The sequence below is a fragment of the Oncorhynchus masou genome, chromosome 19, assembly GCF_036934945.1.
Source record: "Oncorhynchus masou masou isolate Uvic2021 chromosome 19, UVic_Omas_1.1, whole genome shotgun sequence".
Lineage (NCBI taxonomy): Eukaryota > Metazoa > Chordata > Actinopteri > Salmoniformes > Salmonidae > Oncorhynchus > Oncorhynchus masou.
In genome coordinates, this window is record NC_088230.1 from 28,307,770 (window position 1) to 28,333,038 (window position 25,269).

Below are 25,269 nucleotides of genomic sequence, written 5' to 3' on the forward strand. Positions count from 1 at the left end.
CCCGGGCGGTGTGTTTGGGATCATTGTCATGCTGAAAGACCCAGCCACGTTTCATCTTCAATGCCCTTGCTGATGGTAGGCTTTGTTTCTTTGGTCCCAGCTCTCTGCAGGTCATTCACTAGGTCCCCCCGTGTGGTTCTGGGATTTTTGCTCACTGTTCTTGTGATCATTTTGACCCCACGGGGTGAGATCTTGCGTGGAGCCCCAGATCGAGGGAGATTATCAGTGGTCTTGTATGTCTTCCATTTCCTAATAATTGCTCCCACAGTTGATTTCTTCAAACCAAGCTGCTTACCTATTGCAGATTCAGGCTTCCCAGCCTGGTGCAGGTCTGCAATTTTGTTTCTGGTGTCCTTTGACAGCTCTTTTGTCTTGGCCATAGTGGAGTTTGGAGTGTGACTGTTTGAGGTTGTGGACAGGTGTCTTTTATACTGATAAAAAGTTCAAACAAGTGCCATTAATACAGGTAACGAGTGGAGGACAGAGGAGCCTGTTAAAGAAGTTACAGGTCTGTGAGAGCCAGAAATCTTGCTTGTTTGAAGTTAACCAGATACTTATTTTCCACCATAATTTGCAAATAAATTCATTAAAAATCCTACAATGTGATTTTCTGGATTTTTTTTCTCATTTTGTCTGTCATAGTTGAAGTGTACCTATGATGAAAATGACAGGCCTCTCTCATCTTTTTAAGTGGGAGAACTTGCACAATTGGTGGCTGACTAAATACCTTTTTTGCCCCACTGTATCAGCTATTATGCTGCAAGGATTATTTTAGAATGGTGGTGATCTATGTATTTCAGAATTACACTGTACGTTTCATGTGTGGAACCTAACTTCTTGGTTTAAACTGAGCATTTTTGTTTAATTTCTGTTTGTAAATTTGTTTAAAATGTATGTATTGAGAGACGCAATGATGGGGATGGGGTGAGAGAAGCGGGGAGAGGAAAATGGTGTACGTATGTATGGGTGTGTATGTACAGTATATCACAAAAGTGAGTACACCCCTCACATTTTTGTAAATATTTGAGTATATCTTTTCATATGACAACACTGAATAATGACACTTTGCTACAATGTAAAGTAGTGAGTGTACAGCTTGTATAACAGTGTACATTTGCTGTCCCCTCAATAACTCAACACACAGCCATTAATGTCTAAACCGCTGGCAACAAAAGTGAGTACACCCCTAAGTCAACCTCTGCAGCAAAGCTGGCAGCACTCATACGTCTATTTCCCAAAGACAACCTCTGGATATGACGCTGAGCAGGTGCACTCAACTTCTTTGGTCGACCATGGCGAGGCCTGTTCTGAGTGGAACCTGTCCAGTTAAACCGCTGTATGGTCTTGACCACCGTGCTGCACCACAGTTTCAGGGTCTTGGCCATCTTATAGCCCAGGCCATCTTTATGTAGAGCAACAATTCTTTTTTCAGATCCTCAGAGAGTTCTTTGCCATGAGGTGCCATGTTGAACTTCCAGTGACCAGTCAGTATGAGGGAGTGTGAGAGCGATGACACCAAATTTAACACACCTGCTCCCCATTCACACCTTGTAACACTAACGAGTCACATGACACCGGGGAGGGAAATTGGCTAATTGGGCCCAATTTGGACATTTTCACTTAGGGGTGTACTCACTTATGTTGCCAGCGGTTTAGACATTAATGGCTGTGTGTTGAGTTATTTTGAGGGGACAGCAAATGTACACTGTTATACAAGCTGTACACTCACTACTTTACATTGTAGCAAAGTGTCATATCTTCAGCGTTGTCACATGAAAAGATATACTCAAATATTTGTAAAATGTGAGGGGTGTATTCACTTTTGTTATGTATGTATATGCGTATGTATGTGTATGTATATACGCAGGTATGTGTAAGTGAGTGCTGTTTTTTGTTGCTTTGTCTCTGTTGTATCTCTTAATATGGGTGAAAATTGTGAAATTCCAATAAAAATACTGTTACAAAAAAAAACTAGCTTCTCCTGGTTTGATGCAGTCAAGACAGGTACTACATAATCATATTTGATGATAAAGGACCTATCTATGGCAGCTATTAGTCTACTATCGCACCAGTAGACTTGCTTGATTGGTTGCTGCCTCTCCATCCCTTCTCCTTGGGTCACTCACTCACAGTATGGCCCCTCCCCTGCCTGCTAGATCAGCACCCCTCTCTCTCCTCTCGTGCTATATCAGCTCTAGTTAATAAAGTAGCTTTAAAAATGTGATCCGACCAGGTCGATATGGAATGGTCTAATGGTCCTCGGGTCCTTTCGGAACAGGTCTCTATATTTCAAAAAACATAATTTATGCTCCTCCCACCAGCCTCAATTGTTGACCTAATTTGAAACATTACTCCACTAAATCATGGGGGGGGGGGGGGCGACAAAATAGCGTCAGGGGACATTAAGCAATCAAATAGCAACCAAAAAAATAGCATGGTGTGTGTGATTGTATGCATGTGTGTGGAAAGAAAGTTCATAGATGATAGTTATGGTTGTAGTTGGTATGGGGCAGCACTGGACTTATCCCCGGACAGTACTGGCCCCTGCCCTGTCATAAGTGCTCTGCCTGTGTGCTCTGCTGAGAGGTGAGCTTTCAGAGGCACCATCAACACATATCCCTTGTTAAAATACATACAAAATTTGCAGGAGAAACGATGGTGTAGGTTCTGCTTTAGAAGAGAATGCCCTGGATTCTCCATGTTTATAGTCATGGCAAGCTTTATGTAATAGCTATTAACAATTGAAAGCCCCCCCCCCCCCATCATAAATTTTTACTTGTATTTTTATGAAAAGAATATGTTGATTGTTATTCTTCCCCCCGGTTCAGAATAGACCATATTCATAGTCATGGCATGCTTGGTTCAGTAGCTATTGATGACAGAGAATTGAATATCCAATATAAAACACATTTTTACCTCTGTGTCACAATATTTCATAATTATTCATATTGAACCAAAACATTTGTTTTCTTGTGCATCAATGCATTCAAACAACAACCTAGCCTGACTATTTGGGTATCAGTCAACACCCTCATTAATCAGAACAACCCAACTGTAAAACAACAACCCAGCTGTAAAAGCAAGCAATACCCTCTTATCTGTAACACTATGATCACTTTATTTTCTACTCCACTCACAGACAATGGGAGGTTTACAGTTTGCGGAGTTGGTGCTTATTCAAGGCACTGTTCCCAGTGATTATGAGAGGTATCAGGTTGAACATGTAAACACACACGTTTCAATAAGTATTTCAGATTACTATCACAAGTCTACACATGCAGTCATATGACGAATGAGTCACAGTTGCAGAGAATTTGATTAAAGTTGATATAGGAGTCTCTTGGCTATAGCCTACTATATGTGTGTCTGTCTGTCTCCACGTTTCAGGTGGACTTCTCCTGTGGGAAGAGCACAAAGCCCAGAGCGGACATCGCCTTCCACTTCAACCCGCGCTTTAAGAGATCTCCCTGCATCATGTGCAAAATGATGCAGAGCTGCGGCAAGGAAGTTATCCTGCATTAGCACGCCTTCACACTGGGGTCAACCTTTGAGATGATGGTCCTGGTGCAGAAAGATGAGTTTAAAGTGAGGATGACTCTTGTGATCAGATTCAGATGCCTCATTGCCTATATTCGTGAAGCGTCTCAGAGTAGCAGTGCTGATCTAGGATCAGTTTGAACTTTTCGACCACAATGAATAAGATGACATCATGGACTATGTGGACCTGTTCCTAGATCAGCACACTAAGACATTTGTTCCATACAGCCAAAACCCCTGATAAATTGAAATGTAGAACATTCATAATACTTTTTCACAAAATTATATTACTCCTGTGTGAACTATGGGCTTTATTACTTCTGTACAAGTGGAAAGAAATACTCAGCACCCCCCACGTCCATCACAAAACATCTTCCAGCGTCTATGCATACGAACCCAGATTCCCCTGATCTGTATGGCCTGTCCTGGATCAATGAAAAGCAGACATTGAATATTCCTTTGAGCATGGTGAAGTTATTCATTACAATTTGGAATGTGTTTTAATACACCCAGTCACTACAAAGATACAGGTGTCCTTCCTAACCCAGTTGAATGAGAGGAAGGAAACCTCTCAGGGATTTTACCATGAGCCCAAATGTGATTTTAAACCAGTTACAGAGTTAAATGGCTTTAATAGAAGAAAATTGAGAATTAACAACATTGCAGTTACTCCATAATAATAACCTAAAAGATAGTGAAAAGAAGGAGGCATGTACAGAATAAAAATATTCCAAAACATGCATCCTGTTTGCATTAAGGCACTAAAGTAAAACTGGAAAAAAGAAAGGAACTTTTTGTTCTGAATACAAAGCATTATGTTTGGTGCAAATCCAACACAGCATATGACTGAATACCAATCTTTCATTTCCTTGTTTTTGTGTTCCAGGGTTGTATATTCATCAAGCACGGGGAACGTGCTTAATCAGTTTGCCTTCATGACCTAGTAAGAATTCAGTATAATATATTTTTCACTGCCCTTAGTGGTTGAGGTTGACCTCAGGTTTCTTATGTTGTCTGAGGTAAAAGCCAAATATATCATGTGGTGGATGAATCAGAATTAGTTGGGTAACATAAGTAATTAAGATGTCATATCTGCATAATATTCTTATGTGATATACTTTTTATTAGAATGTATTTCTAATAGACTCTAGTGTTGGCAGTTGCATTGCTTCCCTCAGCTGGGGCTCAGTCACTTGGGGCCCAGAGAGGGGAGAGGTCAGGCTTGTCTTTTACATGTTTCTGGTGCTATGCAGAATATGAGAAAGGGAAGAGTACAGGATGGAACATTGTCTTCATATGTGAAGGTATCTGTTAAACCATGTGAAGGGATGGCGTGATTAATGGGGAACCAATTACTTGTCTCCACACAAGTCACTCCCCTCAGTGAGCTTGTCCAGGAGTGGGGTCAAGAGGGAGTTTACTTGAGATGGGAGTATCTAGAGTTGCCATTGGATGAGGTAATGGTCCTGCGCTATGAAGTACCAGGAACGAGATTAGAACCTCGTTTTAGGGACCAAATTGAGTGATAGCTTATAGAGAATGCTATCTGGCTATGGGATACTCCTCTCTCTCAAGTAAAAGTATTAATTTGTGAACTGTTCCTAAGATCTGTGGTTCGTCATGTAGGTTGAGAGGGGTGTATCTTGGCTGTAACAGATCTTTGTACTTTTCTGAAGTCACTTTCAATGGTTCATTAGAGATGGCACATCATTGAAAGTAAAATTACTATTGCAAAGCTCTTATTAAAAATGTAGTTTAAGTATAACTCTGGTGTGTGACATTTAACTCTCCTCGTTTGGTAAAGCAGAAATAAACCACCACAATCACGTTGAGGTCGACTTTAGGAGGGTTCTTATGTTGTCTGAGGTAAAAGCCAAATATATCAGTGCTTAATTGTGGTGGTCTACCTCATTCCAGCTCCAAAAGGTTGACATGTTTTGTTGTTTTGGATCTGTATGCAATGACTATGGAGGTTTAAGTAAAGACTGTCAACTTTCATTTGAGGGTATTTCATACATATTGGGTGAACAGTTTAGAAATCAAAGCATTTTTGTGTATAGTTAGAGGCATAAATATCATATCATTATTACAATAACAGGGAAGGTAAGCATTTTTTTTTGTTGGGGGGGGGTATATATATGTAATTGTGGATACTTCATCTAACTTTCTCACTCATTGTTCACCATTCATTCAGGACTATCCGTAATCCTGGTAGTATCCACATTAATGTAGACATGTTTAGAAACAGATATTCTAATTTTCAATAAAAGGTGACTCCAAAATGACGTAATACATTTACCATTCATTTCTATTGGGCACAAAATAATCTGAAACTCAACAGCAAATGCATCCAACGAGTTTGTAGTCACAATCTTGATATAATCATTGTGTTCTGGGAATATGGGACCAAATACAAAGCTTTTGACCACTAATACATGCAAGATCTCCCGAGTGGCACAGCGGTCTAAGGCACTGCATCTCAGTGCAAGAGGCGTCACTACAGAACCCTGAATTGAATCCAGGCGGTTTCACATCCGGCCATGATTGGGAGTCCCATAGGGTGGCACACAATTGGCCCAGCGTTGTCCAGGTTTGGCCGTCATTGTAAATAAGAATGTATTTAACTGTAATGACATTTTTATTGTAAGTAATTTGTCCCGATACTTTTAAAAATCCAAAGCGTCTCTGTCCTAATAGTTGGAGCTCACTGCATATCAGATCTGGAAATAACCTCTACGTAGATAAAAGTAGGCTCTTCTGTAGCTACCTAGTGTATTCATTAGCGAACAAGTTTCTTATTGTGCAATATGTGGTAGTCCCTCCATGTTGGTCTTTCTTACATTTGCCTAGCCCTAGTGAATACGTGCATAGCAAGCAAACTGGCCGTCCTTCTGCTCCTCTTAGGTGTCAGTTTGTTACTTGGTAACCAACCCATAACATGTTGATTACATTGGCGCAGAGGCTATGGAAGCCATCAGGAATCTCCCACTGTTTCCCCATCTCTCTAGGTGGCAGGGAACAGTGCTCATATGCTACACTAAGCTGACTGGACCTGGATACGATGGACCCACTGGCCTTCTCTGGAAAAGTCAAAGTTCAGGCCATCAGCTTCTTCCCCTGCTCTGTGAGTAACCCATCCTAACCTCATTATACATCAGATGTGTATTAAGAACAAATTCTTATTTACAATGACGGCCTACAACGGCCAACTGTGCGCTGCCATGGGACTACCAATCATGGCCAGTTGTGATAGTGTGGAATCAAACCCATGGTCTGTAGACACCTCTAGCACTGAGACGCAGTGCCTTAAACCGCTGCACCACTCGGGAGCCATCACCATTATTGCGGAGTCAAATTCATATAAATTCACATGCCATGTAAACGGAAATCGTTCTTGCATGACACATCTGAAATCAGGCTACTTGATGGCACCGAAATGCTGAAAATCACATGGTCAACATCGAAGTAGAACAAATTCTTATTTACAATGATGGCCTACTGGGGTACAGTGGGTTAAGTGCTTTGCTCAGGGTCAGAACAAGATGTTTCTTTATCAGCTCAGGAATTCAATCCAGCACTGTGGCCCAAAGCTCTAACCACTAGGCTACCTTAGTTATGTGACAGGTGGGATCGTGTCTAAATTCAGAAACATGTTTTCAGATCATTTCCCCATCGACTTTCTTGCCCATATTTCTCGACTTTCTTGCCCCAGATACATTTTTACTTTAGTGCCAAGATGGAGTGTAAAGTAAAACAGGGTTTAACGCTGCATCTGATTTTAAAAATTTAATTACAAAAAGTAAAAACAGATAAAATTTCAACAGTAATATACAAATAAGGAAAGATCTGCTGCAAATAGGGTCAGTTGTGAATGGTAATATACATGTTGTCTGTGGACCAGACAACCCAAGTACACATCCCAAATGGAACCCTAGTCTCTATATTGTGGACTACTTTTCATCAGGGCCCACATAGAACTCTGGTCAAAAGTAGTGCACTACATAGGGAATAGGGTGCCAGTTGAGATGTGGTACTGTGGTCAGTCCAGTATCTAGTCTGGGCCATGTCCCTTCTCAAGTATTTACAGTTTCAAAGAGTCTAATGTCAAGGGCATCTTGGGGGCCTGTAAGAGCTTTAGAAGTCAGCATCCAGCCGGAAGGAGTTGTCTGTGGTGCCAGACATCACACCCATTCTCTGGTACTCCCCTACTCGTTTCTCAAAGAAGTTAGTCTTGCCCTCCAATGAGATGTTCTCCATGAAGTCAAAAGGATTCTCCACTCTGTAGATCTAGAAGAGAAGTTAATTGGTGTCTGCTAGTGGAATTAAAATGCTTTCATTAACCCCACCCATTTCTAGTAGCCAAAGTGCCTGCCTGTGCAATAAAAAAAAGTCAACTCATTGTCACGTTTGGGTTAATGCACAATAGTGCTGGCAAGAGCACATACATCTGGGACCAGGCTAAATTTAAACTACAGCTTTACAGGCAAGACTCAGTCAGGCGTCTATATCGTGTTGGCACCCCTCAGTCAGCAGACCACATGCCCACTGAGCTGAGAACCAGTACCAACACTCAGCTCCCATTATCAGCTGAGGTACGTACCCCTGCGCTTCTCATCATTGCCAGCCCATGTCTATCAATCACAAGAAAATTAAGAACTAATGGTCCACAGTCACAGGTAGCCCAATTATGATCCCCACCACTAATTGGACTTTTGACCAATCACACCAAATCTTACAGAGCTGATCAGTCAAAATAACTATTTGAAAAAAGATTAGAAATGGACTGCCCATCTAAACATAGAATTACAACAGGTGTTGGATTTAACTCATTCTCCATATCAAAGGAGAAAACATGAGGGACAGCATGCACCCAACTTCCCTTACATAGTACACTGGTCAAAGTAGTGCACTACATAGAAAGTGTGTTGCCATCAGGGACTGACCCATAGACTACCATCTCACCTTGTCAAAGCCCAGCTCCAGCATCAGCCTGTCAGCCACAAACTCTATGTACTGGGTCATCAGGTCGCAGTTCATACCAATCAGCTTTACTGGAAGGGCTTTCGTCAGGAACTCCTGAAATGGGAACAGACATCAGCATGTATTCACTAATTCAGATCTTTAATACACAAATCTAGATAAAGGTATATATAATTTTCCATTAAGCACAATTAGGGCCATGTGTCCCAAATGGCTTCCCATTTACTGCCCTACTGACCAGGGCCCATAGCTCTGTAGTGCAGTATCAGAGACATCTAGTGCAGTATAGGGAAACGGTGACATTTGACTCGCATACCAAGAATAGGCTCAATCTGAGTCAAGACAACAGGCCCTTATTGTGTAATCAATTTACCTGCTCAATCTCTACTGCGTTCCTGATGAGCTTGGTGACAGTCTCCTTTGAGGGCTTGTGCACCAGGTGCTTGAACATGAGGCAGGCAAAGTCGCAGTGGAGGCCCTAGATTTAGACAGAACTAGTTAGTAAGAATGCTGGTGGTAGTGACAAGTTCAACCAGGTTCGCCCTCTGGGATAATTGTGTAGAAGAGTTTTAATCAACAGTGAAAAGACCCACCTCGTCTCTGCTGATGAGCTCATTTGAAAAGGTCAGGCCAGGCATGAGCCCCCTCTTCTTCAGCCAGAAAATGGCAGCAAAGGACCCAGAGAAGAAGATCCCCTCAACAGCAGCAAATGCAACCACACGCTCACCTGGAATACAAGCAACGCCATTACCAACTGATTGACCACAACAATGCTGTGCAGGTTTTTATGAGATGTACCTACCAAATTCAGCATTTTTGTTACCGATCCAGTTCAGGGCCCAATCAGCCTTCCTCTTCACACAGGGGAGAGTTTCAATGGCATTGAAGAGGTAGTCCCTGAGTGACAAAGTACATTAGGCACATCCTCAGAATGTTCAAGGCTGCACTACAAAATGCTTAATAGATTGTTTAGGGGTTTGAAATATGGGCTTTGGTAGAGTACATTTTACTATCATGAGGCTCAGTCAGGCGTCTATATCGTGTTGGCACCCCTCAGTCAGCAGACCACATGCCCACTGAGCTGAGAACCAGCACCAACACTCAGCTCCCATTATCAGCTGAGGTACGTACCCCTGCGCTTCTCATCATTGCCAGATAATACAAATATGTTTAACATATTAAATATCCAATACTGACCTCTCTTTAGGGTCTTTGATGTAGGTGTCAATGAGCAGGCTGTACATCTCAGAGTGGATGTTCTCCATGGCGATTTGGAAACCATAGAAGCATCTTGCTTCAGTCACCTGGACTTCCTGTGTAAATCGCTCCACCTAGCGGTGAAAAGGAAGTAAAGGCAACAAATTCCACACAGCCACACTTGAATACTGGATGAGTTGCCATTTTCTAACCCTCAGATCAGTAATTTCTGACAGTGTATAGTGAAATAATGATTTTTGTATAGTATGCATTCAAGATCAACTTACCAGGTTCTCATTGACAATGCCATCACTAGCAGCAAAGAAAGCCAGTACATGAGATATGAAGTATCTCTCCTCGTCCTTCAAAGAATCCCAGTGTTGCGTGTCTTTGGAAAGATCAACCTGGAAAACAAAATATGAAAACCAATTAAATAAACGTCCTAATAAAAATGACAATGCATGTGAATTTGTCTGCACAGAGTCGGTTTAACTGGTTGGTATGGAAATGAAGTACTACATATTAAATCATAACATGTAATTTACATGTAAAACAGAATAAAATGAACACATCAAGTTGGACATGCCTCCTCAGCTGTCCAGAATGAAGCTTCTGCCTTCTTGTACATCTGCCAGATGTCATGGTACTTGATGGGGAAAATGACGAACCGGCGCGGATTTTCTTTCAGGAGTGGCTCTTCTGTGTTGAATTTCTTGACATCCTGGGGCTTAACCTGAAAGAATTCACAAAATTGAAATTACTGGTAAAATGTTGCTCAGGTAAACAAACATATTCCTCAATGTTAGGATATAAAAATAGCAAAGAATTAAAGGGACGTTTTAAATACATGTACACAAGAAAAAGTCCAAAAGGCCTCCCTTACCAGTTTATGTATACGGGCAAGATAACCGTAAAAACATTTCTATTTTTAAAGTAGACAGCACTAACGTCAGCCATTGTTGCTAGCTAGAGCTCAAGACAAAGGCTTTCTTTATTGCAACAATAACATTGCACATCAATACAGGGACATTCCTGTAAATACAAGGCAATGAAACAGCAATGACTTCTAATAAATTTTTCCAACTTAAGTTTCACAGCTTGGGCGATTTATAAAAAATTGCAACAGTTCAAAGAAAAAAATAAAGTAATTGCACCACCCCATTTACAGCAGCAAATATAATAATAATGTTAATAAAATAGTTATGATTGGAGTTACAAGGATAAGCATAATGCCATTTAACAAAGGTAAACAGGTAATTCTGGAGATTTTATACACAATCATTCATGAATTTCAAACTATAGTTTACTAGAATTCTCTATAGATTCTGAATCAGAGGAACAAAAAAGACATTTTGTCAATTTATTATTTTGTGCAAGAAATCATTTACAGGATAGAAAAACTCAATTAAAAATATTAACTCTTGATGACTCGACAATTAAGGTAAAAGCTAGTCGCTTTTGACCATAGCATGGGTCGGTCACTTCCATAGTGATATATTAAATTACAATACAAAAATTACTTAATTAACTGCCAATCGTATCCACTTGTTGAATTTATACAAACGATTCAACTAATTTTTAAACTTGGAAAAGAGGGAACAACCTCATAAAGTGTACTTATGTTTAATAACCTGTTTGGGATAGGGGGCAGCATTTTCACATATGGATGAATAGCGTGCCCAGAATAAACTGCCTTCTACTCAGTCCCAGTTGCTAATATATGCATATTATTAGTAGATTTGGTTAGAAAACACGGACGTTTCCAAAACTGTTAGAATATTGTCTGAGTATAACAGAACTCATATGGCAGACAAAAACCTGAGAAAAATCCAATCAGGAAGTGGGAAATCGCGAGTTTGTAGTTTTTCAATTCTTGGCCGATCGAATACAGTGTCTATGGGGTCAAATTGCACTTCTTAAGGCTTCCACTATGTCACGTCTTTATTTGATGCTTCTACTGTGAAGGATGGGGGAATGGGAGCTGAATGAGTCAGTAGTCTGGCAGAGTACCATGAGCTTGTGACACGCGTTCACGTGAGTGTTAGCTTGAGTTACATTGCATTTCTGAAGACAAAGGAATTCTCCGTTTGGAACATTATTGAAGATTAGAGGTTAACAGCCTAAAGAGTGATTCTATACTTTGCTTGACATGTTTCTACAGACTGAAGCGGAACTGACTTTGTCTGCTTGTGCGTGATGAATTTGGATTACTGGGCTGAACGCGCTAACAAAGAGGTATTTGGACATAAAGATGAACTTTATCAAACAAATCAAACATTTGTGGAACTGGGATTCCTGGGAATGCATTCTGATGAAGATCAAAGGTAAGTGAATATTTATAATGCCATTTCTGACTTCTGTTGACTCCAACATGGCGGATATCTATTGCTTGATTTGTCTGAGCGCTGTACTCAAATTGCATGGTTTGCTTTTTCTGTAACATTTTTTTTTTTTTTTTTTTATAAATATATAAATCTGACAGTGGTTGTATTAAGGATATGTATATTTTTAATCCCGGAATAACAGTTGAATCTTTAATGAGTATTTCTGTAAATTGATGTGGCTCTCTGCAAAAATCACCGGATGTTTTGGAAGCAAAACATTACTGAACGTAACGCACCAATGTTAACTGAGATTTTTGGATATAAATATGCACTTTATCGAACAAAACATTAGTATTGTGTAGCATGACGTCCTGTGAGTGTCATCTGATGAAGATCAAAGGTTAGTGATTAATTTAATCTATATTTCTGCTTTGTGACGCCTGCTGGAACGTGTGCTACGGGTGGGTGTTGTTATCGTGACCAAGGAACTGAGATAAGGCGGAGCTTTACCTAGCATAGACTTAGATGACCTGGAGCCATTTGATTTTACTAGCGTTTAAGGGCAGTTGGAGACCACGGAAGGAGCGTTGTATGGCATTGAAGTTTGTTTGGAGGTTATTTAGCACAGTGTCCAAGGAAGGGCCATGAGATACACTGCAGTACTTAATGCAGCTGGTGGGCACACCAGATACTTACTGACTTCTGATTTTGACCCTCTTTGTTCAGGGACACACTATTCCATTTGTTAGTCACATGTCTGGAACATGTTCAGTTTATGTCTGTTAAATCTTATGTTCACACAAATATTTACACATTACGTTTGCCGAAAATAAAACGCAGGTGACAGTGAGAGGACGTTTCTTTTTTGCTGAGTTTATATGGTTACTCCTTCCTTTAACGAAGGCCAATTGAGTTTCACTGATTACATCAAGGCCTTTTTTCAGCATAGACATGGGCTAGTAACTTAGTCAGTGCCCAACATGATTGGTCTTCAATTATCCATGTAAAGAGTCCTTTGGTTTGAGTATAGGAACTATTAGTCCGTCTCAAAGCAAGAGGCAAGATAGCATTGGCAATAACTTCTTTGTAGACCAAAAACAAGTAATATCAGGCCAAATGTCAATAGAATTCTGGAGTCAGGTCATCTGGTCCAGGAGATTTACTTATAGGCATTTGTTTAATGGCTTGGTCCAACTCCATTATATCTATATCAGAATCAGTTTCTTAAACCTCACTTCTATAGGCTTACCTGAAACAAAAGTAATCAGTCACCTTCTGAAAGATGAGATTGACAGTGAACTGTAGAAAGGGTGTATTTTCTTAATTTCAAGTTAACAGCATTTCAATGTAATAACACTATTCCTCAAATTAGGTGCTATTCCCACCCTGTTCAATCTAATGGGCTTTTGAACAGATGAAAGCACCCTGTTCCTTATCGTTGCATGTGTCGTCCAGTTCACATTGGCATTTAGCAAGCTCTGCTTTTCCACCATCATTTAAAATTAAGTTTATTGCTCAGCCTGTTAATATCAATAGTAATATTCTTCTGCTTGGAGAATCTCTTCCAAACCAGCATATTACCAGTAGTGATGGCAAGACATTGAATTCTGAATTTAATACATTTCCCATCAGAAGAGCAGAATTGAGACAAGTCTCTGTTAAGAGCTTTAGACTAAACAAAACTAATTCTTTAAAAAGGAGAGAGTTAAATTCCCAGTATGCTTTAGAAAATAGTTACTATCAAAAACAAAAAAAGTAACAATAGTCTGTCAGAGGAGCTGAGGAAATACTACATTCACTGACAAGATTATAAGATTGTAAGCATCCTTAGATGTGTTTATTGGGTAGCTGTGGAATTGTTAGATTGCTGCCCCAATCAATTCTAGATTTTAATTGTCTGTTACTAGTTTTAGAGTTACACCAAGGTTGTTTTGAAGTTAGATTCTGAGAACGCCAAATATCAGAACGTCAGAGCAGAAATGTCTTAAGTTAAAACCTTGTGTGGAATGCCTGGTGGGATACTAATTCAGTCAGTCATCAGGAGCAAGTCACCTCCAACCATAATGTTATCTGTAGAATATTTGTTTTTCAACTCAAGACTTTCACCCCATTGCGAAGGCCAACATTTTAAGTCAGCATCTGAGGAATGTGTCCCTTAAAAAAAACTAAGAAACTGGACTTTAAAATGTTGCATAATACAGTATCCGAGAAAGAGTTGTCTAGAATAAACAGGGACGACCATAAAGGGAAATAAATGGTTAAGTCGTGTAATAACATGAATAGTTTAGATCTTCAAATGGGCTCAAACTTAAAATAAATCTCTTAAAATAAAGGGTTTCGCATACATATCGATCTTGAAACAAAATGAAAGAACTGATCTTAGTATGCCATCAAATGAGAAACAAAAACACATTTAGTGCTTACCTTGATTAATGTTCACATCCAAAACTCGCCAATACAAACAGTATGGCCCAATGCAATATCACCTACATGCGGTGTTTAGATAAACGATTACGCGAATAAACTCACTAGTTGAAACGATATTAAGATGCATTAACCTACTGTATAAGCAGGCCAACTCAAAGAATTAACCAGTCAATCACGTAGCCCCACCCGGTGGCCGTTAACAGCAAACCACCCGCGTCTCTTGTCAGGACACCAACTTTCTCTTTCAACAGGTTCACATCCGTGATCCTTTAATGCATGCTGCATTCAACTCTGTAGTTTTGGAAACGTTTGCAATCGAGGATAATTTTTTTAGGAATCCTCTCAAAGGCATTCAGTCGAACAGCTTGTTCGTTAAATTTCCACCTCGGCTAATGTTACTAGCTAGTCTTGGCTGAACTTGCTTGAAGTATAACGTAAGTGGAAAAGTGATGCTCGGTAAACCACCAGACTAATTAAAAAAGTTTAAGACTACAAATAAGTACTTAACTGTTCGTCGTCACTCAAATTAGAGCTTGAATTCAATTTAAAATTTCAGGATCTCGGTTTAATGCGACCACTCACTCCGCCATCTTGTCACACCCCGCCAAGACAAAGGCTGTCGTAACATGGATTGGGGTGGAAGGCTACTAGCTAGCCTTGTGAACAGCGAGCAGCCAACTTGTGTAACTAGTCATGCAAAAGCGAGCTATTTAAAACATTGCTTGCATACTTACGTTTAGATAGCTAGGCGCATACTGTAATCATGACTTGATGGCTCACCAGCTTAACGTCAACTAGCTAGAATTAGAAACACTTGGCGCCAAATGAGCACCTCAAGATCAACTTCTAGCGAATTACCAGGCTAATTACAACTCGTGAAACTGTAAAATTGTCACTTTTCGTAAACTTTTTTGAACAAAAGTCTTGTTCACTCACCTCAGAATCATCAGCAAAGATTTTGCGCGCGGTTCTTGAAGCCAGAATCCGGGTAGTGTTCAGGCTAGGAGGCTGCATGAGGAAACATTTAAAAAAGGAGATTCCGTGACACATTAACTTAACTAGTTAACTAGAACCTTGCTTCCTTTAGATTCAATTAAATAATGTGCTAGAGACAGACGTGACCATTAGACTTCACAGAACGTTAACTAACCAGTTGAGGTCACACTGACTGACAAACTGCTTAAAATAAAGTTAACGTTATGTCCGTAGTTCAAACGTACCGTGTTTTCTTTGTCAACCATCGAAATGTTGTCCATTTGAGTGGTGATTGCATTGGTGTTCTTCTTAGAGAGTGGTGAGCGAGTTGTAAGCATTTTGAATGACAGATAGGTGATACAACAGGATAAATTAAATTTCTGTAAAATTGCAGGGGGAAAATAAAATGTAATGTTTCCCTATGTATTCACAAACATATGCAGTACAACAAGCATATAGAGTTCTCCTGACAAATCAATGCCGCAATTGAATTATAACGTTTGGAGTTCCCTATTTATTGAAATTCTGGCGGTGGAATCCGAGCAGCCAATAGAAACAAAGTTAATAGTCGGTATTTTCATTTCCGGTGTAGCGGAGCCAATCAGATTGCAATTCTCTCACGTGTCACTTCAACGATTGCGGGAAAAGTCTAAGTTTTTTTTGATGGTTATAAAACCGTGAAAGGAAGGAGTTACACAACGTCAAAAAAAAGGCGCGCGAATGTGAGACAAAAGAGCTAGCACACTTTGTAACTACGGGTTAAAACGTTGGAAATACCAAATATAATGTCATATATAAAGTTCGAAATTAGTAGAAAAATGCAACGGGGTTAAGCAAGTTTAACTACTATAACAAGCTGGATGAATAGCTAATGTCAACAAGATTCGACGGATTTATTTGACGAACAAGCAGTATAAAATGTAACTGCAGTCAAAGGGATTTTATAACTTGCTTGAAACTGGTTAAGTTTCCATTATAGAAAAGGTCTGCAAACAAATTGTGTTTATCTGCTATTACGGATGCAATCCATTCTGTTGATGTGGCCAGCTGGCTTGTTTAGCTAATCCTACTCAACAAATACAATGTAGTTTAACGTTTAAATGGCTCACGATATCTATATTTGTTTACATTATACACAGACAAAGGCCAACTTTCATACCCAAGTTACTATTTTCCTGATATTTAAGCAGAAAGACCAATTTAGCCAACCTGGTCTCAGAGCATTTCGTATGGTATGTATTAATTTGTGGATGTCTCACACATTTCGTATGGATTGGCTTGACCGTAATCTTACTTTCATTTTAGCTAAAGCTGTTCAATGTAGTTGCAGAGGGGCATGATACCATTTTGAAATAAATAATGCTACCTGGATGAAACAGTAGTTTTACATTATTCTGGTGTGATTCAAGTCATGTTGGTATTTTTTTATTTTGGCCAATCAAATTTGTGATGACAATCCACTGTTTTGTTTCGTGCTGCTGGGCATAAAGTCAAAAGGAGACAAAATACGGTCAAAACAATGAAGTTGGCCCATGAAGATCCTGTTGAAATGAAACTGAGCTCCATCGGAGGTAAGATTGCACTGAAAAGTAGGACAAAGAGTAGTTATGCTACCTTGTCCTCTCACAGACGCATCTGGTCAGCGTGGGTGATGTTGTATTTACAATGGTTATTTTGCAAGTTATCTAACCTGTCTAATTCATTCAAAATATCATTAATACGGTTACAAATTATTTGTTATTTTATTAATCAAACATACTCAACGTCGGCAAATATGATTAAGCTTTTTGGTCATTATGTCACTTTGCCAATAGGAAAAAATGATTAAGTACAGGATGAAATAGTAATATATTTAGAATTATATTGCAAAAGCTTGACAAAAAGTGCTAAGTTTAGGTGTGATATGATGGTGTGTGTGTATAATCTTACGAACTGGAAAGCTGAAAAAAAAAAATCTTTACTCACAGAAATTGTACTTTATTTTATTTTCACTGAGTGGCGTTGTTGTCCTATATTTTAGTGGAGCGCTTACGTGGACTGTCGGTCTGTAAAACAAATGGGCGGGTACCGTGTTAGCCAGTTAAAATCCTCTGATCATTTCAGCTGAACGGTCGTCTCCAATTGGTCGCGCCCCTCTTGGCGCTGTAAAATACTGCAATTTAATTAGTGGAACGTTGTTACTGGGTGGAGTGGAGAGACGGGTATTCGAAATCAAAGGAGATCGAGGGCGATTGTGAAACAACACGTAATATTGTTGTCAACACTGCTGAGATCTTAGAATTAGGAATTACAATAATTTAATAGGATCTCTATGGGTGAGATTGAGAAATAGCGTTTGGTCATATGTTATTGAGAAAATATAGACCATACAACCAAGTTTAGTCATGTATTTTATTATGGAAAAAAAACAATGGGACTCATAATGACCATTGCCTACATTGAAAGCTAGTAAAACTACACATAGGGACAGCACTTTTCTCAGCGTGACCATATCTATAGAATTCATTCAATCATTGATTACTCATATTATTAGTATGGTGAAGCTCTATAAAGTATTTAGTATTTACTAAGAAATAATGTGAGGTATTTATACTGGTTATACTGTATCTGTAATAAAACAAAAGCAAAACGATCAAGCTATCAAAAACATAACTTTTTAAAACAAATGTTTATTAAATAATATGCAAAGCAAGAAAGTAGGTAGTATCACAGTGAGGAATACTGTCCACTGACATGTTTAAAAATATCAATAACATATATTGACGTATTGTCAATACATGCAGATTGGAATACACATAACAATCATATATAGATATTCATATATACATATTTACAATCACAGAGACCAATAGTAACAGATACTGTAAGCACAACGCAAAGGCTTTGGCAAAAAGAGTGCATACATTTTGCTAAACATTACATACTGTATACATATTACATGAGTAAACATAATTACATATAGAGATCAAGGAAGTACAAAACAAGCATAATTAAAAAATCCAGTGCAAGGTCAGTTTGTTTCTGTCCATGAATGTGTAGCAGCCTATGGTTTTGTTTCATTTTCTCCTTGGTCTTGTGTGGTCGGTGGTGGGATATTGTCCTGAGATGACCGTACGGCCTGGGAGCCCCCAGCTAATTGGGGGAAGGGACCAGCACACCGAGAGGAAGTTTGGAGCCACTCGACAGGCCCTTAGATACCGTCATCTTGTGGAGGTCGCGGACTTCAGCCGGCCAAGTGGAGGTCCTCTTGGAGGTCATGTGTCGGCGAGCATGCTTGGTCAAGTGGTCGCTGCGCATGAAGCGCCGATCGCACACGTTACACACAAACTTCTTCTCACCGGTGTGTGTTCGCCTGTGGCGGGAGAGCTCGTCAGAGCGGGCAAACTTCTTGTCGCAGCCCTCCCAGTGGCAGCTGAATGGTTTCTCACCTGGTCAGGAGGGTAGAAATGGAAAGCATAAGTACATCAGTGGAAGATAACACAATACATATTCAACATGATCATTCATCTAATTGCCATTGGGTAGAATACCCATGAGTGTCGTATTGAGTGGGTATCTACCAGTGTGAGTTCTGAGATGAGCCTTGAGGTGGGAACTTTTGAAGTAGGTCTTCTTACAGCCGGGGAAGTTGCAGACGTAGTTCCGTCTGCGGGAGAAGTCTGCTTGTGTGGCATTGCTGCTCTGCCCTGAGGGCATGTAAACTGGAGCTGGGGCCAGGGGCAGAAGCTTTGTGTTACCCAGGGTCATTACAGTCTGTGCGCACGATGGAGCCTGGGACACGGGGGGCTGGGGAACCACAAACATCACCGTCCCCTGAGTCACCGAGGAGCCCACCAGCTGCAGCGACTGGGGGAAGGAGGGTGACTGGGGTAGTATGGGCTTGCCCCCACCCTGGGTCATCTGGACTGGGCCTGCCTGGACGAATGCAGAGATCATCCCTGTCCGCCCATTGACTGGAAATACCTGGCAGAGGACCTGGGAGCTGGGAATGGGTGGTGAGGACTGGGAGGTGGCGGTGGGCTGGGATGGGGACCTTTGGGTGGGAGTAGTAGAGGGGCCTGTGCTGCTGTCAGGTAAGGATGGACTGCCTTGATCCTTCTCTACCTTAACACACAGACCAGTGCTGCAGCTCTGTGGTTCAGTCTGCATAGGAAGGGCCTCAGCCAGAAGGGTTGCAGTAGGGTTTCTGTTGGAGTTGGTGTCTGTGTGCTGCCCTATGAGGGACTGAGGTGGAATGTTGTTGCTGTGCTGTGTGAGGGCCCTGTCAGCAGTGTGCCGGATGACGCTGGTCACCATGGCTCTGCTGGGCAGCTCTGGAGCTCCAGAGCTCTTGAAGATGGGGACCGTACCTGGTCGTTGGTCCAGGAGAAGGGCATTTTCGCAGGGAAGACCTGCACAGAGTCTAGGCCGGGTTAAGACTGGTCTGGGGCCTGAGCTGGCCAATGAGGTGGTGAGGACAGCTGTTGTGGTAGCAGTCTCGGTAAAGCTGGGGCTGTGAGGGGGGGTCATGCACTGGGAAAAAGAAAGAGAAACAGGAATTAAACATTTGAACAGTCAAATGAGAAACAAACCAATATAATTCTCAATAAAAAAAGCTTATTGTAGTTTTGATTGATTAAAATTAGTTTTGGGGGCCTCCCAAGTGGCGCAGCAGTCTATGGCTGCGTTACTACAGATCCTGGTTCGATACCGGGCTGTGTCGCAGCCGGCCGTGACCTGGAGACCCATGAGGCGATGAACAATTGGCCCAGCGTTGTCCGGGTTAGGGGAGGGTTTGACCAGCCGGGATGACCTTGTCCCATCTCGCTCTAGCGACTCCTGTGGCGGGTCAGGTGCATGCACGCTGACATGGTCGCCAGGTGTACAGTGTTTTCTCCGACACAATGGTGCGGCTGGCTTTAAGGTTAAGCGTGCATTGTGTCAAGAAGCACTGCGGCTTGGTGGGGTTGTGTTTCCTTCGCCTCTCCCGAGTCCGTATGGGAGTTGCAGCAATGGGACAAGACTGTAACTACCAATTGGATATGACAACAAAAAAAGGGGGTAAACGTTTTTTCCTGAATTCAGGCCACTAGGCTACGTTAGCATAAAACATGAACTTCCAGTATACATTTTAACCACAGTAGCCTACATAATGAGATTCCACATACCAGCGATGAGAGTGCAACCGGGTCCTTGGGGGACTCGATGATCTCAGGGTGGAGGAGGAGAGAGTCGCAGGAGTCCGAGGTAGGGGTCAGGGGACGTGGCTTGTCGTTTGCTGACCTTTGTCCCCAGGAACTCATGCTGACAAGTGCCTCAGCGGCCTCCAAGTCATGGTACTGGAAGGTGCTACAGCTGGACTGCTCACTGTCGTGCCTGTTCCTCGCCATCATCATCACCCTGATGTCCATTACATCAGCCTGAGGGAGGGAGGGAGGCCACTGGGAAGATGCAAAGTCGATCACTATTACATCACATTATATGTCCCAAATGGAACCCTATTCCCTATGTAGTGCACTACTTTTGACCAAAGCCCTATGGGCCAGTAGATCGGACCAGGGACAGATTGGAACCAGAAATCCGCCTGGGCATTTTTGACATGGACCATCCCTTTTTTTTCTTCTAGGGGCCCCCATTATTAGCCAAATAAATCATTTTTATTTAGACTGTCTCATTAGGCTAAAGATGGACCAGCCCATCTGGCATTTTTCCGAACTGCCCAATGGCCAGTCCGTTTCTTATCACCATAACAGCTCAATAACCTCTGATGGTTGCAGACTTTTCCAACACTGACATCTACAGTATCTCACTAAATATCTCTAGTCCTACTACTGCAATGGTTCCCTCAAAGATCATATAAGCATCTCATTACCAAGGTTCATTGAACAATAATGGATCAAGGGAGAAACATCAGACTGTTTTGAGTCCCAAGTCATGAACCATAGAAGCCTCAAAATGGTGGAAACGCCACATAGACAGTAGTCAATGAACAGGGGTTGACTATTCTCCTAGATGTGCGTGTAGCTATGTAGTGCAGTGGGCTGGCATCTGCTGAACGCTAAGTTGCACATCTAGAAGAATACTCAGTAGCTGAATGCACAGTGCGGCTGCTAGCTGCCTCAGAGGCTTGGAGAGACAGAAAAGGAGAGAGGGGCCCCACTGCAGCGCGGGCAGCCATTTGAGCAGGTGGGTGCACCCAACCCTACCAGCTCCCAGTAGCTCACATAACATTGGATTTGGGAGCCAGGAGGAACCTCCCATCACCAAAAATAGACATGTGAGTGACATACACCACTGTAGACTGTGGTGCACGAGGGGGTGGGGGGCTGCATCAGGAAGTCTTGGGTTAAGTTGAGGACCCCCCCCCCCATTTAACTGCTCTTGAGGACTGAGGACACTCCCCAGCATTAACAGCCAGTCACTTTGTTTTGTTGACACCAATGGAAGCACTTTATAATCTAAATCCAACCTTCATCCAACATAGATTATAAAATCAGATACAATCAATTAGTCAATCAATCAGTTGTCTACTTATGACCAATACGTTCAACCAAGCTCACAGGAACAAAAGCCCCATAGCAATACGCCAAAACAGTCACATTAGCCTAATAAAACACAATAAAATGCAGAAATAGGTGTACATTTGGCTACTAGGGGCAACGGTAACGTAATACCATCACATAACAACGAACATTCTAATTACAAAGTAATACAATGTAACAATGTAGTGATATAGAGCAGATACAATGTAGCAATATGTGATCACACCGTTGATACAGTAGCCGTTGGGCAGGGTTACATTAGTTTCAATCTGACCTCAAATAAACCAGGCTCCCTGTGAGAAAAAACTCCACGGTCAACTTGGGCTGCATGCTTCCATCATCAGTTATAATACTGTAATACGTATGGCAGTCATCGGTATTTTATCGGTGGGCTTTGTTATAAATACCTGAAGATAACAAGTTAATGCCGTTAGTTAATTAGCCAATTTAAAGTAAAAATCCATCAACTTACCCGACAAGGTTGCTCTGAAATCAGGGGTGGTGTAAAAGTCAGCATAGGAAAGTACGTGTAAAAATAACAATAGAGATACTAGCAATGCGAACACTCAATGAGACCTGAGCACACAAGTATTGCCGCTGCCAACAGCGGACTGGCCTCAGCTGAGTGAATCAAAAGCAGATACAAAAAAAAAACAGAAACAAAATTCAGAATAGATTGGCTGGTGGTAACATGTTACCAATCAAAAACAAAGGTGTAGCGGACGCCGTCCAATCAGAGCGCAGGCAGCGCGTGATCAGTACGTGATTGTGGGCCTATTGGCGGAAAGAGGGTGCGTGGCTGTTGGAGGGCGTGACGGTGGAGTCAGCGGTGTCAGAGTAAACCCAGTGAACTCCGTGCTCGAGAACTAGAGGAAAGGTTGAAACAGCGAACAGGCGAAATCGTGAGATACTTGCACGCGTCTGGCTTGCTTTGCCAGGGGAGCGCGCGCCAAGCGGGTTTGCGCAAAATGGGGTACACAAAGAAATGAATAGAGAAACTGTCGAATATAGGCTACGTGAGCTTCGAAAATAAAGAATTTAGCACTGTTTTTATGTGAAACAATTTATTGCGCCTTTGTTTTTATTATAGATGAGTGTAATTACTGTGTAATAACTGTTGGAATAAATAGTTGTTACTCAGTGAATAAGTGTACAAATCTTAATCAGTCAGGATTCTCAAATTTATTTGAGATTTATTTGAGAGAAACAGTAATAAGATAGTGTAATTATGGTATATGATAATATGTGTAATTTCCTGAACTATGAGAAAACGAGAGGGGGGTCAAAATATAGATGGAGCTTCATTGTTTGGAAATGCATCTATAGACTATGAGGAATTTTGAACAATTGCACCAGTATCCATAGTAATCAAAATCAATCCCACAATGTTTTAAATTCATAAAATTATGTGCCTGATCAAACAGGATCACAAAACAGTGTATGGAATATTTCAGGATCACAGAATAGTCGAAGAATAGGAAATAACAACAAAGGGCGTTTGATGGCCGAAACACTATGAGAGATGTGCAAATTACTCAAGTCATAATATACGTTATATGTATATTTCAGCTTTGTTTATACATTCAATGCTTCATTGTTTTGCTGTGCCGTTTTCCTTTACTCTGGTTGCTAAATTTGCACCCCACTCTACCTCCTCCTTTCCCCTCCCCCAACGGGCGAACCCAAGGAACCCAATGACTCCAATGCGTTAAGGTTGTAAACAGGCTCCCGATAAAGAATTTCAGGGCGGGGCCTCTGAAGTAGGGAGCTTCACCCCCTTTGTTGTTGATGTATATTAACTCTAAAAAGGGCCTTTGTATTTCACTCCGTGCTGTCCAGGCTTGAGCACATGCCACATCCAGGTCCAAAGGGCTTTGTTCCATCTGATAGTGAAGTGAACAACAGAAAATGAGCACCACTTCTATAACTAAGAAAACTCAGAAATAATTATTCACAGAAACGATGTTGTAGGGATCTTGGAGGGTTGAGAGAGAGTATGTCAGTCAGTCAGTCTGAGATGGAGGCAACAGACAAAGCTTCTTCTCACTCCCTGCTGGCTCCCTGGAGATTGTATTAAGCGAACAGAAAGAAACATTGTCTCAATCTATGTGGCAACCGAAGAGAATGAAGTTGTTGTTTATTGGACATGCATTCAGGTGTCCGACAGCTTTCTTTGTCTACACATTTTAAGACAAATCACTGCAGAAAATATTAGACCACCCATTTCTATAAGATTCTAAGGTTCCTTCCTGATTTGTGATTTCCTTACAATGATAATGACAATCAAAGTATTAAAGCAATGAACGTGTTTCCCTGCCTTGTATGAAATTGTATTGGTGTGAATTATATGCTTTCACATTAATTTGACAATTCACAAAGAAGACTTTGTTCACACAGACACACGTATTCACAGGAAAACATCAAAGATATCCATTCCAAAATAACTAGACAAGTCTTGTCGTGGGGAAAACAATGATGTAATCTGAAAGGGTGTAGCTTGGGTTGAGATTAGTTCAATTTGGGATAGAACATAAAACAATCTCCAAGCAGTCGCTTTCAGTTTTATACACCGTTGTCAACATCTGTTTCTGCAGAGGTTGGACTATGTAATGTTAACTCTCTCTCACACACACACACCTCTTCAACTCACTGTGCACCTTTCTTTTCACTGTTACAGATGAGGCCAGAACAATCCAGTTGCATCTTGTACACACAGCGAGTTCTCTTCATTCTGTAGAATGTGTTGTTCTAAGGCAACGCATAGCAGTAGAGGCTGCTGAGGGGAGGACAGCTCAGACTAATGGGTGTAACGGTGTTAATGGAATGGCAATAAACACATGGAAACCATGTGTTTGGTGTATTGGATACCATTGCACTAATTCCGTTATGCTATTACCACGGGCTAGTCCTCCCCAATTAAGGTGCCACAAACTTCCTGTGACGCATAGCACCTGTTGAGGCGGTGGGTGTAGAAGGCATTATAATGTGTGTGTGTGTGTGTGTGTGTGTGTGTGTGTGTGTGTAGTAGTAGAAGACTGTTTGGCTGGGAGTTTTAGGGTGACACCACACTGCGAGCCAAGGGTGGCGCTGGCCTGCTATGGAGACAGCTGAGAGAGAGCCAAGAGACTGGTGGAAGGGGAGAGAGAGGGAGGTGCTGGGAGGAGAGTGAGGCTGAGGTAAACTGAATGAACTTCGATACACACACACACTCACACACACACACCACGCCTCCAGACTCCAGTAGAGGGGTGGTAGTGCACATATATAACCTCTTCAGCTGACAGCCACTCCCTGCTAATATACACTGA

The 25,269-nt window shown here is 41.4% G+C and overlaps 2 protein-coding genes and 2 non-coding genes across 5 annotated transcripts; all 4 read right to left on the reverse strand.

The window, feature by feature from the left end:
- Window positions 1-7,310: 7,310 nt before the first annotated feature.
- On the reverse strand, window positions 7,311-15,945 carry LOC135506108 (ribonucleoside-diphosphate reductase subunit M2). 2 transcript variants are annotated; one of them, XM_064925547.1, is made up of 10 exons: window positions 15,686-15,945; window positions 15,402-15,473; window positions 10,301-10,447; window positions 10,002-10,118; window positions 9,715-9,848; window positions 9,320-9,414; window positions 9,111-9,244; window positions 8,891-8,995; window positions 8,500-8,613; window positions 7,311-7,824 (listed from the first exon to the last, which is right to left on the reverse strand). In XM_064925547.1, the coding sequence occupies exons 1-10, from the start codon at window positions 15,776-15,778 to the stop codon at window positions 7,672-7,674; spliced, it is 1,164 nt and encodes a 387-aa protein (XP_064781619.1). In that variant the 5' UTR covers window positions 15,779-15,945; the 3' UTR covers window positions 7,311-7,671. The 2 variants fall into 2 exon arrangements, with proteins under 2 accessions (XP_064781619.1, XP_064781620.1); XM_064925548.1 differs by lacking the exons at window positions 15,402-15,473; window positions 15,686-15,945 and adding an exon at window positions 14,974-15,066.
- On the reverse strand, window positions 8,023-8,161 carry LOC135506373 (small nucleolar RNA SNORD94). The gene has a single exon (XR_010450453.1). It is a non-coding gene; the product is annotated as a small nucleolar RNA SNORD94 (small nucleolar RNA).
- LOC135506372 (small nucleolar RNA SNORD94) lies at window positions 9,534-9,672 on the reverse strand. The gene has a single exon (XR_010450452.1). It is a non-coding gene; the product is annotated as a small nucleolar RNA SNORD94 (small nucleolar RNA).
- A 1,872-nt stretch (window positions 15,946-17,817) lies between the features above and the next one.
- LOC135506109 (Krueppel-like factor 11) lies at window positions 17,818-22,616 on the reverse strand. Its single transcript, XM_064925549.1, has 4 exons — window positions 22,434-22,616; window positions 20,588-20,860; window positions 19,001-19,952; window positions 17,818-18,868 (listed from the first exon to the last, which is right to left on the reverse strand). The coding sequence occupies exons 1-4, from the start codon at window positions 22,476-22,478 to the stop codon at window positions 18,573-18,575; spliced, it is 1,566 nt and encodes a 521-aa protein (XP_064781621.1). The 5' UTR covers window positions 22,479-22,616; the 3' UTR covers window positions 17,818-18,572.
- Between the last annotated feature and the right edge of the window lie 2,653 nt (window positions 22,617-25,269).

What these genes read in the sequence shown, in the direction of transcription:
- LOC135506109 (XM_064925549.1), bottom strand. Translation starts at nt 22,478, where the DNA reads ATGCTGACTTTTACACCACCCCTGATTTCAGAGCAACCTTGTCGG. An exon ending in TTTCAGAGCAACCTTGTCGG is followed by an intron (nt 20,861 to 22,433) that starts GTAAGTTGATGG and finishes GCATCTTCCCAG; the next exon opens with TGGCCTCCCTCCCTCCCTCA. An exon ending in CGGTTGCACTCTCATCGCTG is followed by an intron (nt 19,953 to 20,587) that starts GTATGTGGAATC and finishes TCTTTTTCCCAG; the next exon opens with TGCATGACCCCCCCTCACAG.
- LOC135506108 (XM_064925547.1), bottom strand. Translation starts at nt 15,778, where the DNA reads ATGCTTACAACTCGCTCACCACTCTCTAAGAAGAACACCAATGCAATC. An exon ending in CATTCTGGACAGCTGAGGAG is followed by an intron (nt 10,119 to 10,300) that starts GCATGTCCAACT and finishes TTTGTTTTCCAG; the next exon opens with GTTGATCTTTCCAAAGACAC. An exon ending in TAACAAAAATGCTGAATTTG is followed by an intron (nt 9,245 to 9,319) that starts GTAGGTACATCT and finishes CTTGTATTCCAG; the next exon opens with GTGAGCGTGTGGTTGCATTT.